At 44.1% G+C, this 13,956-nt stretch overlaps 1 protein-coding gene across 1 annotated transcript in view; it reads left to right on the forward strand.

The window, feature by feature from the left end:
- LOC128641979 (lysozyme C) overlaps positions 1 to 13,956 on the forward strand; it is a 107,956-nt gene that overhangs the window by 46,497 nt on the left and 47,503 nt on the right. Inside the window, exon 2 of the mRNA XM_053694606.1 lies at positions 6,587 to 6,736. Within this exon, the coding sequence (XP_053550581.1) occupies positions 6,587 to 6,736 (150 nt within the window). The remainder of the gene's footprint in view (positions 1 to 6,586; positions 6,737 to 13,956) is intronic.

The following is a 13,956-nucleotide window of genomic DNA, read 5'->3' on the forward strand; positions in this document are numbered from 1 at the left end:
CTGCACCTCTACCTCAGCGATATGGAGGTGATCCTATTCAGTGCAGAGGGTTTTTGAACCAGGTGGGCATTTACTTTGAGATGTTACCTCAGGCGTTTCCCTCTGACAGAGCTAAGGTGGGATTTCTCATCTCGTTACTCTCTGACACAGCTCTTGCCTGGGCTAATCCCTTGTGGGAGACTAATAAACCTGTGATTTCAAATTACCCTGAATTTGTGGCCTCCTTTCGAAGGGTATTTGATGTTCCGGCTCGCTCCTACTCTGCTGCTAAACGACTCATGTCCATTCAGCAAGGTACAAGATCTGTTGCTCAGTATGCTATTGAGTTCTGTAAGCTTGCCGCAGAGGTAGGTTGGAACAAAGAAGCCCTTGTTGCCGCCTTCTTTCATGGGCTCTCTGATGCGATTAAAGACGAAGTTGCTGCCAGAGATTTACCAGAGGATCTCGAGGCATTGGTGTCTTTTTTGATCCTAATTGACATCAGACTCAGAGAGAGGCCCTCTTTCAAGGAGCACTTGAGGAAGCCTCTTGTTCTATTGTCTCCTACGTTTTCGTTCCCACCCATGCCTCCCTCTCTTCCCATGCCTCCTGGTCCCGAGTCACCAGGTACTGCTGAGCCGATGCAGCTGGGATTCACGTGTCTTACGTGGCTTACAGGGCCACCTTTGAAGTCTTGTCCGACACGGCCGGGAAACTCTCACACCTAAAGTCCTGTCGGGGGCAGACCTTGGGTGGTTTATCCTCGTCCCCGGAACCACTTAAGGAGAAACCTTTGGTCACGGTTGTCCTTTCCTGGGTGGACTCCTCCATAGTCACTTAGGCTCTTGTTGACTCCGGTGCTGCAGGCTATTTCATTGACAGTGCTTTTGTATCAAAGCACTCCATTCCTGTTTTGCCTCGGTACATTCTACTTGCTATTGAGGCCATTGATGGCAGGCCCCTTCAGCCCGCACTCGTTACTCACGAAACTGCTCTGTTGTCCATGGCTGTTGGGGCTCTCCATTTTGAAACCCTCCAATTCCAGGTGATAAACTCTCCGCATTTTCTGGGTGTTCTGGGTTATCCCTGGCTCCAAAAGCACAATCCCAGTCTTGACTGACGCAGGTCCAAAATTTTGTCATGGTCCCCGCAATGTATTTCCACTTGTCTTCGGAAACCAGTTAAAGTCTTGTGCACTTCTTCGGTATCTCAATTGCAACCCGGAGCCATTCCTCCTCGGGGCCGGGTGTACCCTCTGTCTGTTGCAGAGAATTGTGCTATGGAGGAGTATGTTGCTGATGCTCTGTCACGGGGGATCATCCGCAAATCCTGCTCTCCTGCAGGGGCTGGCTTCTTCTTTGTGAAGAAAAAGGGTGGCGAGTTAAGACCATGTATCGATTATAGGGGTCTTAATCGTCTTACCATTAAGAATGCTTACCCTATTCCGCTTATTACGGAACTCTTTGACCGCCTCAAGGGAGCTACAGTCTTTACTAAACTTGATTTGAGAGGAGCGTACAATCTCATTAGGATTAAGGAGGGCCACGAATGGAAAACAGCATTTAACACCAGGAGCGGGCATTATGAGTATCTTGTAATGCCCTTTGGCCTATGTAATGCTCCTGCTGTTTTCCAGGAATTTATTAATGATGTCCTATGAGATATGTTGCACCAGTGTATTGTGGTGTATTTAGACGACATCCTCATACACTCACCCACACTTGAGGCTCATCGTTCTGATGTTACACGGGTACTTCAGAGACTACGTGAGAATGGCCTGTTTTGTAAACTCGAGAAATGTGAGTTCCATCAGACTCAAGTAACCTTCCTAGGTTATGTTATCTCCATTGCAGGGTTCTCCATGGATCCTGACAAGTTATCTGCAGTTCTGCAGTGGCCTCGCCCAGTTGGTCTTCGGTCAATTCAACGTATTTTGGGGTTCGCCAATTACTATAGAAAGTTTATTAAAAACTTTTTTTCCTTGGTCAAACCTATCACAGACATGACCTGTAAAGAGAATGATCCACTCCATTGGTCACCTACTGCCATTAAGGCCTTTGATAGTCTTAAGACTGCCTTTGCTGCCGCTCCAGTTCTGGCTCATCCTAACCCTGTCCTGCCTTTCGTTCTTGAGGTCTATGCGCCTGAGACTGGAGTAGGTGCCCTCTTGTCTCAACGTCTTACGCCTGACAGTTCTTTGCATCCGTATGGTTTCTTCTCTAGGAAATTGTCTCCAGCGGAGTGCAATTATGAAATTGGCGACAGGGAATTACTGGCTATAATTTTGGCACTTAAGGAATGGAGACATCTTCTTGAGGGTACTAGCGTGCCATTGGTCATTCTTACTGACCACAAGAATTTAACTTATCTATCTGAAGCAAAATGTTTGTCGCCCCGACAGACCAGATGGGCGCTATTTTTGTCTCGGTTTAATTATGTGGTCTCCTACCTGCCTGGTAGTAAGAATGTTAGGGCTGATGCCCTCTCTCGACAATTTTCACCTCTGTCCAAGAAGGAGTCTGTACCTACTCCTGTTATACCTCCTGACCATATTTTGGCTACCATATGTACTAATTTGACTTCTCCCTTGGGGGAGGAGATCCTAGCTGCACAAACCAATTCACCTCCTGAGAAACCTAGTGGTAAGTGTTTTGTTCCTGAGAATCATCGAACTATACTTTGCACACTTACCACTATCCTAAAGCCGCAGGTCACCCAGGCAAGAACCAAATGATTTGGTCTGTCACTCGACAATTCTGGTGGCCAGGTCTTCGTCCTGATGTTGCTGCGTATGTTGCCTCCTGCTCAGTTTGTGCACAGAATAAGACTCCTCTACGTCTTCCTGTGGGTCTTCTTCAACCTATTGCTAATAGTGAGCGTCCTTGGACACATCTTTCCATGGACTTCATTGTCGAGCTCCCTGTTTCCAATGGCAATACTGTTATCCTTATGGTGGTTGACCGTTTTTTCTAAAATGTCACATTGCATTCCCTTGATGAAGCTGCTTACCGCTCAGGAGCTTGCTTCAATTTTTGCATGGGAGGTCTTCCATTTACATGGGTTACCCAAGGAGATAGTGTCGGACCGGGGTAGCCAGTTTGTCTCCAGATTTTGGCGTTCCTTTTGTGCTCAAATGGGGATCCAGCTTTACTTCTCCTCGGCATATCACCCTCAATCCAATGGGGCTGTGGAACGGTCTAATCAAGCTCTGGAACAGTTCCTCCGTTGCTATGTCTCAGATCACCACAATAATTGATCTGAACTGTTACCTTGGGCAGAGTTTGCTCGTAATAGTGCTATTAATGCTTCCTCCAAGTTATCCCCGTTCATGGCGAATTATGGGTTTTAACTATCCTTGTTGCCTGATTCATTCATGTCTCAGGGTATTCCGGCTTTGGAGGAGCATCTCCAGCAACTCCGTTCCACGTGGGTGCAGATTAAGGATTGCCTTCATCGTTCTATGCAGCGCCAAAAGTTCCAGGCTGATCGTAGGCGTCTCCCTGCACCTTCCTACCAGGTTGGTGAGAGAGTTTGGCTGTCCTCCCGCAACTTGAACCTTCGTGTGCCTTCCAATAAATTGGCTCCCCGTTATGTTGGTCCTTTTCGAATACTCCGACGGGTTAATCCTGTGGCTTATGCTCTTGACCTTCCTCCTGCTATGCGCATCTCCAATGTTTTTCATGTCTCCCTCTTGAAACCATTGGTTTGTAATCGGTTTACCACTGTGTTGCCTCGTCCCCATCCTATCCTTGTTGACAACCATGAGGAGTATGAGGTCAGCAGCATTATTGACTCTCGTAAGTCCAGGGGCTGTGTACAGTATTTGGTTCACTGGAGGGGCTACGGTCCGGAGGAGCGTTCTTGGGTTCCCTCCTCTGATGTTCATGCTCCTGCCCTCCTCCGTGCCTTCCATGCCCGTTTCCCCAATAAGCCTTTTGTCCTCCCGCGGGGAGGGGTCATTGAGGGGAGGGTACTGTCAGGGTTTTTCCCTGTTTGTTTGCCATGTGCTGCTGGCAGCCATTTTACTCACCTCTCTTCCTGACTTGGTGCATTGTGGGGGATGCTGCTCATTGCCTGCACTTCCTTTTATGGCCAGACTGTTGTGCATCATCCATGTGAGACAGGATGCGGTCTCAGAATTGTGATGTCATCACTTATTATTTAAAGGGCCTCTGTTCAGTATGCTTTGCCCTTGCGTTGTCTCAGACCTGTTTGTTAGAGCTCCTGTGTTTTACCTGGCTGCCTGACGTCCTTCCTGGTTCCTGATCCCTGGCTTGTTCCTGACTCTGCTGTTTTCCTTGTTCCTGATTCCGGCTCGTCTGACTATTCGCTTTGGCTCCTGACTTGGCTCGTCTGACTACCAGCTCTGGTTTTGACTCCTGGCTTGTTATTTGACTTGTGGACTTTTTATTATTTTTTGCTATTAATAAAGGTGTGATTATTTTTGCACTTCTCGTCTCAGTCTGATTCCTGGCACCCTGATAGTGTGTATGTCTTTGTGCGTTTTCTGTGGATGTCTCAGTGAGGGTATGTATTTATGTCTTTCTGTGTTTTAGGTGGTTGTCTCCCTGTGTGTGTATGTTTTTGTGTGTTTTCTGTGGGTGTGTGTGTGTGTATGTCTTTGTGTGTTTTCTGAGGCTGTCTCTGTTGGTGTTTCTGTGGGTGTATGTGCAAGTTTGTGTTTGAGTTTGTGTGTGTGTGTGTCCATTGTCTGTTCCCTTTTAGGACATTTTGACCTTACTACTGATTATTCACATCTTTCTACAGACTTTGAGACTAATGAGACCTTTCTGGAAGTCACCAATCCACCATTTAACCTTTCAGTTATTGTTTAGGCAGTTCAGGGCCCTTCCTTTCAGCCACTGCATGCTGTTGTCATCATTTAGTTGGCATCTTCCTTGACAAAAAGATAATTAGAACTCCATATTTTGTTTTGTAAATCTCCTTTTTTGACAAAACTGTAGTCTACCTCATTACTTGTCAGGTCAATGTAAACAAGTGCTGAGTGTCTGTTTGGGTGTCTGTGTCTGAGATTGTTTGTGTGGTTCTTTGCGTGTCTGCTAGAGTGTCTATATGTGAATCCTTATGTGTGAGTGTGTGTTTTTCAGTGTATGAGTGTGTCTGTGTGTTACTACCTACTTTACAACATTTTCAAGTTTGACTACACTTAAGAATAAAGTGCATATATGTTTTAGTCACTTGGTCGAAAATTGCACATGTCAAGGGGGGGGGCCCTGATCAATGGTTAAGTCAGGGCCCCCCCTTGACATGTGCAATTTTTGACCAAGTGAGGGCCTCGGTTTAGGGGTTAATAGGTAGTTTATGGGTGTTAGTGTACTTTGTGACAGTTTGGTTATGAGTTTTATGCTACAGCTTTGTAGCATAAAACTCATAACTACTGACTTTAGATGGCGGTACGAATCTTGTCGGTATAGGGTGTACCGCTCACTTTTTGGCCTCACAGCAAAACTTGTAATACCGGCGCTATGTGAGTCCCATTGAAAAAGGACTTTTTTAAAAGTGCAGTACTGACGTAGCGTGACGGCCAAAAAAGTGCGCAGTACAGCTATACCTGCAAGACTTGTAATAGCGGCATTTTTGAAAAAGCATTGTTATGAAGCATAACGCTGCTTTTTCACTCATAACCCCAAACTCGTAATCTAGCTGATATATTTTAAATTAAATATGTTTGAATATGAGTGTAATACTTTATTTTAATATGTTTTACATATGTTTTGTGAAACTTTTTTCCAAGACCTTACACTTTACTTCAGGGGCCGAATTATCAACTACGAATGGAGCTTGATGCCCCTGTTTCAACTGCTAATTCATTCTGTAGTAGTTACCAATAGGTGATGTTATATGCTCATATGCAATAAAGATCTAACCTTTACTGAAGAGTAAACACGCAATCAATAGTATGAGGCTCCCTCACCAGACCTTTTAGGGAGAAGTCTGGCTCCTCTTTCTGGTGCTCTTGCATCCAACTACTGTACCTTTGTATACAGTCCTTAGTTTGTATACACATATAACACTGCAGTTATTTTGAGTCCCGAGGGTCACACGCCACCAACTGTATGCTTATGGAGCCAAGTATATTTAACCTTTTATTTGGGATAAAAAAAAATACACACTCATCTATGAGAGTGTGCAGAAAACTTTGTGTCAGATATTGCTTGAGTGCTAAACTGCTGGTGCGCTAAGTAAAAGGTGTGCTAGGCAGATGGGGCAATAGCCGTGAAGTTCATCCCATAGTTCTGTGCTATACCGTTCATCTTAATGGTTTATTTCAGTTCCTGAAAAGTGCTTAATTATACAGCTGTATTTTGGATTGAGCTTGAGGGCAACATTTAGCTCACCACTTGTAATATGAGTGCAATGAATGTGCTAATAGGAATCCTAGCACTAACCATTAAATATGTTTAACCATCTTCTTGGAAAACCAGATTATGCGTTATTCTTTGCGCAAGCCCTATTTGTTTCGTCAAATTAAAAAGTGTGATTTTTTTTCCAATGCTGTGCTTAACATTGTTAAATAATAAAAAAAAAAGCTATTAAAAGAAATGAAAAAAGAAAAGTCTAAATCTTTATGTTTCTTATTTTGCAGATGTGTGCCTAGCTAGCTATGCGAGTCACTATGATACTTCCTTAAACATAAGCGCAACAGAGTACGGAATATTTCAGATCAACGGCTATTGGTGGTGTGATGATAAAAAATCTGTAGCACGCAAGAACTTATGTGGAGTACTATGTACAGGTAATATGAATATATTCTATGTAGGAATCAACTATGGGAGACATAACATGAATCTCTGGGGGTAGATTTATATGGTAGTAGCTAGAGGAGGTTATAGTGCTGTAATATATGTTATAAAGAACAGTAAAGGAGGTGTAGGAAACATATGGTTGATACAGTTAGAACTTATGGAGGACAGTTATCAGAAGTTATTGGAAGTGAGTTTAAAAGCATTTATAGTAACTGTAACATTGATGTCAATAGTATGCTAGGGCTGTAGAATAAGGCAAAAAAAAAAAAAAATTTATGCTTACCTGATAAATTTCTTTCTTTTGCGATGTACCGAGTCCACGGATTCATCCTAACTTGTGGGATATTGTCCTTCCTGACAGGAAGTAGCAGACAGATGAGCACCACAGCAGAGCTGTCTATATAGCTCCCCCCTTAACTCCACCCCCCAGTCATTCGACCGAAGGCCAAGGAAGAAAAGGAGAAACTATAAGGTGCAGAGGTGACTGAAGTTTACATAAAAAAATACTATCTGCCTTGAACAGACAGGGCAGGCCGTGGACTCGGTACATCGCAAAAGAAAGAAATTTATCAGGTAAGCATAAATTTTGTTTTCTTTTGCATGATGTACCGAGTCCACGGATTCATCCTAACTTGTGGGATACCAATACCAAAGCTTTAGGACACGGATGAAGGCAGGGACAAGACAGGAACCTAAACGGAAGGCACTACTGCTTGCAAAACTTTCTCCCAAAAATAGCCTCCGAAGAAGCTAAAGTATCAAATTTAAATTTTTTTAAAAAGGCATGAAGTGACGACCAAGTCGCAGCCTTACAAATCTGTTCAACAGAAGCATCATTTTTAAAAGCCCATGTGAAAGCTACCGCTCTAGTAGAATGAGCTGTAATCCTTTCAGGAGGCTGCTGTCCAGCAGTCTCATAAGCCAAACGGATGATGCTTTTCAGCCAAAAGGAAAGAGAAGTCACCGTAGCCTTTTGACCCCTACGCTTTCCAGAATAGACATCAAACAAAGAAGATGTTTGACAAAAATCTTTGGTTGCCTGCAAATAAAATTTCAAAGCATGAACCACTTCCAAGTTGTGCAACAGAAGTTCCTTCTTACAAGAAGGATTAGGACACAGAGAAGGAACAACAATTTCTTGATTGATATTCCTGTTAGTAACAACCTTAGGTAGGAACCCAGGCTTGGTACGCAAGACCACCTTATCAGCATGGAACACAAGATAAGGAGAGTCATATTGTAATGCAGATAGTTCAGAAACTCTTCGAGCTGAAGTGATAGCAACTTAATATCTATGGAATGCATGGGTTCAAACAGAACCCCCTGAAGAACTCTAGGAACTAAATTTAGACTCCATGGCGGAGCAATAGGTTTAAACACAGGCTTAATTCTAACTAAAGCCTGACAAAAAGCCTGAACGTCTGGAACATCTGCCAGATGCTTATGCAAAAAAATAGACAGAGCAGATATCTGTCCCTAGGGAACTAGCTGATAATCCTTTCTCCAATCCCTCTTGGAGAAAAGACAAAATCCTAGGAATCCTGATTTTACTCCAGGAGAATCCTTTGGATTTTCACGAAAAAAGATATTTACGCCATATCTTATGATAAATTTTCCTGGTAACAGGCTTTCGAGCCTGAATCAAGGAATTTATGACTGACTCAGAGAAACCCCGCTTTGATAGAATCAAGCGTTCAATCTCCAAGCAGTCAGTTGCAGAGAAATTAGATTTGGATGCTTGAATGGACCTTGAATCAGAAGGTCCTGTCTCAATGGCAGAGACCATGGTGGAAGGGATGACATGTCCACCAGGTCTGCATACCAAGTCCTGTGTGGCCACGCAGGCGCTATTAAAATCACTGATGCTCTCTCCTGTTTGATTCTGGCAATCAGACGTGGAAGGAGAGGGAAAGGTGGAAACACATAAGCCAGGTTGAACGACCAGAGTACTGCTAGAGCATCTATCAGTACAGCCTGAGGATCCCTTGACCTGGAGCCGTAACGAGGAAGTTTGGTGTTCTGACGAGACGCCATCAGATCCAACTCTGGTGTGCCCCATAGCCAAACCAGCTGAGCAAACACCTCCGGATGGAGTTCCCACTCCCCCAGATGAAAAGTCTGACGACTTAGAAAATCTGCCTCCTAGTTCTCTACACCTGGGATATAGATTGCTGACAGATGGCAAGAGTGAGCCTCTGCCCATTGGATTATCCTTGAGACCTCTATCATCGCTAAGGAACTCTTTGTTCCACCCTGATGATTTATATAAGCCACAGTCTTGATGTTGTCCGACTGAAACCTGATGAATCTGGCCGAAGTCAGCTGAGGCCAAGCCTGGAGAGCATTGAATATCGCTCTTAATTCCATTATATTTATCGGTAGAAGAGCCTCCTCCCGAGTCCACAAACCCTGAGCTTTCAGGGAATTCCAGACTGCACCCCAGCCCAGAAGACTGGCGCCTGTCGTCACTATAACCCATTCTGGCCTGCGGAAACACATTACCTGGGACAGATGATCCTGTGACAACCACTAAAGAAGAGAGTCTCTGGTCTCTAGATCCAGATTTATCTGAGAAGATAAATCCACATAATCCCCATTCCACTGATTGAGCATGCCAAGTTGCAGTGGTCTGAGATGCAAGCGAGCAAACGGAACTATGTCCATTGCCGCTACCATTAGTCCGATTACCTCCATACACTGAGCAACTGAAGGCCGAGGAATGGAATGAAGAGCTCGGCAGGTGGACAAAATCTTTGATTTCCTGACCTCCGTCAGAAATATTTTCATGCCCACCGAGTCTATCAGAGTCCCTAGAAATGAAACTTTTGTGAGGGGGAAAGAGAACTCTTTTTTATGTTCACTTTCCATCCGTGAGACCTTAGAAAGGCCAAGGAAGAAAAGTGTGAGACTTGGCTAGTTGGAAGGACGACTCTTGAATTAGAATGTCATCTAGATAAGGCGCCACTGCTATGCCCAGTGGCCTTAGAACCGCCAGAAGGGACCCTAGCACCTTCGTGAAGATTTGCGGTGCCGTGGCCAACCCGAAAGGAAGAGCCACAAACTGATAATGCTTGTCAGGTGAACCTGAGGAACTGGTGATGATCTTTGTGGATAGGAATGTGCAGATACGCATCCTTTAAGTCCACGGTGGTCATATATTGACCCTCCTGGATCAATGGTAAGATAGTCTGAATGGTCTCCATCTTGTAAAGATGGAACTCTTAGGAATTGGTTTAGGATCTTGAGATCCAGAATTGGTCTGAAGGTTCCCTCCTTTTTGGGAACTATAAACAGATTGGAGTAGAACCCCTGCCCCTGTTCTGCTTTTGGAACTGGGCAGATCACTCCCATGGTAAAAAGGTCTTCTACACAGCGTAAGAACGCCTCTCTTTTTGACGGGTTTACAGACAATTGAGAAAGATGGAACCTCCCCCTTGGAGGGGAATCCTTGAAATCGAGAAGGTATACCTGGGTTACAATTTCTACTGCCCAGGAATCCTGAAGTCTCTTGCCCAGGCCTGAGCAAAGAGATAGAGTCTGCCCCCTACTAGATCCGGTCCCGGATCGGGGGCTACCCCTTCATGCTGACTTAGTGGCAGCAGCAGGCTTTTTGTTCCAAGCCTGATTAGGTCTCCAGGTTGGCTTGGATTGAGCAAAGTTCCCCTCTTGCTTTGCAGCAGGGGAAGAGGTAGAGGGACCACTCTTGAAGTTTCGAAAGGAACAAAAATTATTTTGTTTGGTCCTTGTCTTATTTGACTTATCCTGTGTGGGGGTATGACCCTTCCCTCTAGTAATGTCTGAAATGATCTCTTTCAATGCAGGCCTGAATAGGATCTTACCTTTGAAAGGGATCGACAAAAGCTTAGATTTAGATGACACATCAGCTGACCAGGACTTAAGCCATAACGCTCTACGCGCTAAAATGGCAAAACCTGAATTCTTAGCCACTAATTTAGCAAGATGAAAAGCGGCGTCTGTAATAAAAGAATAAGCCAACTTAACAGCCTTAATTCTGTCCAAAATATCATCTAGTGGGGTCTCCATCTGAAAAGCCTCTTCTTGAGACTCAAACCAAAAGGCAGCTGCAGTGGTTACAGGAACAATGCATGCTATAGGTTGAAGAAGAAAACCTTGATGAACAAAAATTTTCTTTAGGAGACCCTCTAATTTTTTATCCATAGGATCAATGAAAGCACAATTGTCTTAAATAGGTATAGTTGTACGCTTAGCCAGGGTAGAAATAGCTCCCTCCACCTTAGGGACTGTCTGCCATGAGTCCTTTATGGTGTCAGAAATGGGGAACATTTTCTTAAAAACAGGAGGGGGAGAGAACGGAATACCTGGTTTATCCCACTCCTTAGTAACAATGTCCGAAATCCTCTTAGGGACCAGAAACACATCAGTGTAAACAGGAACCTCTAAATATTTGTCCATTTTACACAATTTCTCTGGAACTAAAATAGGGTCGCAATCATCCAGAGTAGCGAAAAACCTCCCTGAGCAATAAGCGGAGGTGCTCTAGCTTAAATTTAAATGCCGTCATATCTGAATCTGTCTGAGAGAACATCTTTCCTGAATCAGAAATCTCTCCCTCAGACAGCAAATCCCTCATCCCTACCTCAGAACATTGTGAGGGAATATCGGATACGGCAACTAAAGCGTCAGAAGGCTCAGCATTTGTTCTTAACCCAGAGCTACTGCACTTCCTTTGCAACCCAGGCAGCTTAGATAAAACCTCTGTGAGGGTAGTATTCATAACTGAAGCCATATCTTGCAAGGTGAAAGAATTAGACGCACTAGAAGTACTCGGCATCGCTTGTGCGGGTGTTACTGGTTGTGACACTTGTGGAGAACTAGATGGCAAAACCTGATTTCCATCTGTCTGAGAATCATCTAGTGCCATACTTATATAAGTCAAAATATGCTGTTTGCAATTTATAGACATATCAGTACAAGTGGGACACATTCTAAGAGGGGGTTCCACAATGGCTTCTAAACAAATTGAACAATGGGTTTCCTCAGTGTCAGACATGTTTAACAGACTAGTAATAAAGCAAGCAAGCTTGGAAAACACAATTTGCAAAAACGGTACTGTGCCTTTAAGAGAAAAAAAGGCATACACAAACTGCAAAACAGGTTAAAATTGCTTCAATTTTTCTGAAATTTTAACAGTGTACCCACTAAGCTTTAGAAGGATTGCAGCACAAGTTAATAAGCAATAAACCCCCAATTAAAAAAACGGATTGAAATATGTCTAAAACCGGTTAAAACCCCTGTTAGCACCTTGCCACAGCTCTGCTGTGGCCCTACCTGCCCTTAGGAAGCGATAATATGGGGTTTAAAGCTTCAATTAGTCCCTCAGAAGACTCTCAGGACCTCAGGAGAAGTTGCTTGCTGCTTGTAAATGTAGGCCCCGCCTGCTGGGGCCTACACAAAACTAACAAACCCTGCCTGAAAGCCATGTGGGTTATAAACAACCCCAAAGAACCCTCAAGCAAATGTCCCATAAAACAGAAAACGTTACCCCAGACACAAAAACGTTTGTCCCAAATTCACATAAACTGAGTGCCCACAAAAAAATTAACCCTTTATGCTAGTAAAAACCTCTGATAACACTAGGATTACTGCTTACCGTTCCCCTAATGGGGACACTGTCAGCCTTTCTGAGTCAACACAGTCTCTGCAGAAAATATGATTGAACATACCTCATTGCTGTATAGCAAGAAACCGTTCCTCACACTGAAGATTTCCTGTACTCCTCAGCTTCTGTGGGAACAGCAGTGGACCTTAGTTACAAATGCTAAGATAATCATCCTCCAGGCAAAAATCTTCATCTATGTCCTGCCTGGGAGTAAATAGTACAACACCGGTACCATTTAAAAATAACAAACACTTGATTGAAGATAAAATAAAACTAACAGTTTAACACCTCTTCTCTTTACTCTAGAGCCAGCAAAGGAGAATGACTGGGGGAGTGGAGTTAAGGGGGGAGCTATATAAACAGCTCTGCTGTGGTGCTCTCTTTGCTACTTCCTGTCAGGAAGGACAATATCCCACAAGTTAGGATGAATCCGTGGACTCGGTACATCATGCAAAAGAAAAGAAGCAGCTTATTTTGCCTTGTTAATACTAGCAGCACCATATGCACGTTTACTTATCTTACATAAGCTTCCACTAGCTTCAAAAGTTCAGGAAAAACTAGTTTTCGATCGCCTAACCAACTTCCTGTCCTCCAACTCATTGCTTGACCCCCTGAAATCAGGCTTCCGTCACCAACACTCAACTGAGACTGCCCTCACCAAGATTACTAATGATCTTCTTTCTGCTGAAATCAACGGCCATTACTATGTACTTATTTTACTCGACCTGTCTGCTGCCTTTGACACCGTTGACCATCCCCTTCTCCTACGGACTCTCAGCTCCCTTGGGCTCTGTGACAGTGCCCTCTCCTGGATCCACTCATCTCTCTAATAGGTCCTTTTCTTTCTCATTTGCTGGTGACTACTCCACTTCACTGCATCTGTCTGTTGGAGTACCTCAAAGCTCTGTTCTGGGTCCTCTACTCTTCTCTATTTATACTTCCTCACTGGGTAAACTTATCAGTAGCTATGGCTTCAACTGTCACCTCTATGCTGATGATACTCAGAACTACCTATCCACCCCTGTACTCTCTCCTTCTGTCCTTTCTCACATCAGCGACTGCTTATCTGGCATTTCTTCCTGGATGGCCTCTCACCACCTAAAAATCAACATGTCCAAGACTGGGCTCCTTCTATTCTCCCCCTCTAATTCTACTCCAGTTTCTAACTTTTCTATCACTGTTGGCGACACCACTATCTCCCCATCACCCCAAGTCCACTGCCTGGAAGTTACACTTGACTCCAATCTGTCCTTCATACCCCACATCCAATTGCTCTCTTCATCCCGTCGCAACTATCTACACAATATCTCCAAAATTCACCCATTTCTGAGTGCTGAAACAACTAAACGCTAATCTACTCCATAGTAATTTCCTGACTTGACTACTGTAATAACCTACTAACTGGCCTTCCACTCTCCAGCCTCTCCCCACTTTAATCCATCCTAAATGACTCTGCTAGACTATTCCACCTCTCGACGATCTGTATCTGCTGCATCTCTCTGTGAGTCCCTTCACTGGCTCCCCATTCACAGCAGAATTAAATAAAACATTCACACACTGACCTACAAA

The sequence above is a fragment of the Bombina bombina genome, chromosome 1 (genome assembly GCF_027579735.1).
Source record: "Bombina bombina isolate aBomBom1 chromosome 1, aBomBom1.pri, whole genome shotgun sequence".
NCBI classification, from domain to species: Eukaryota; Metazoa; Chordata; class Amphibia; order Anura; family Bombinatoridae; genus Bombina; species Bombina bombina.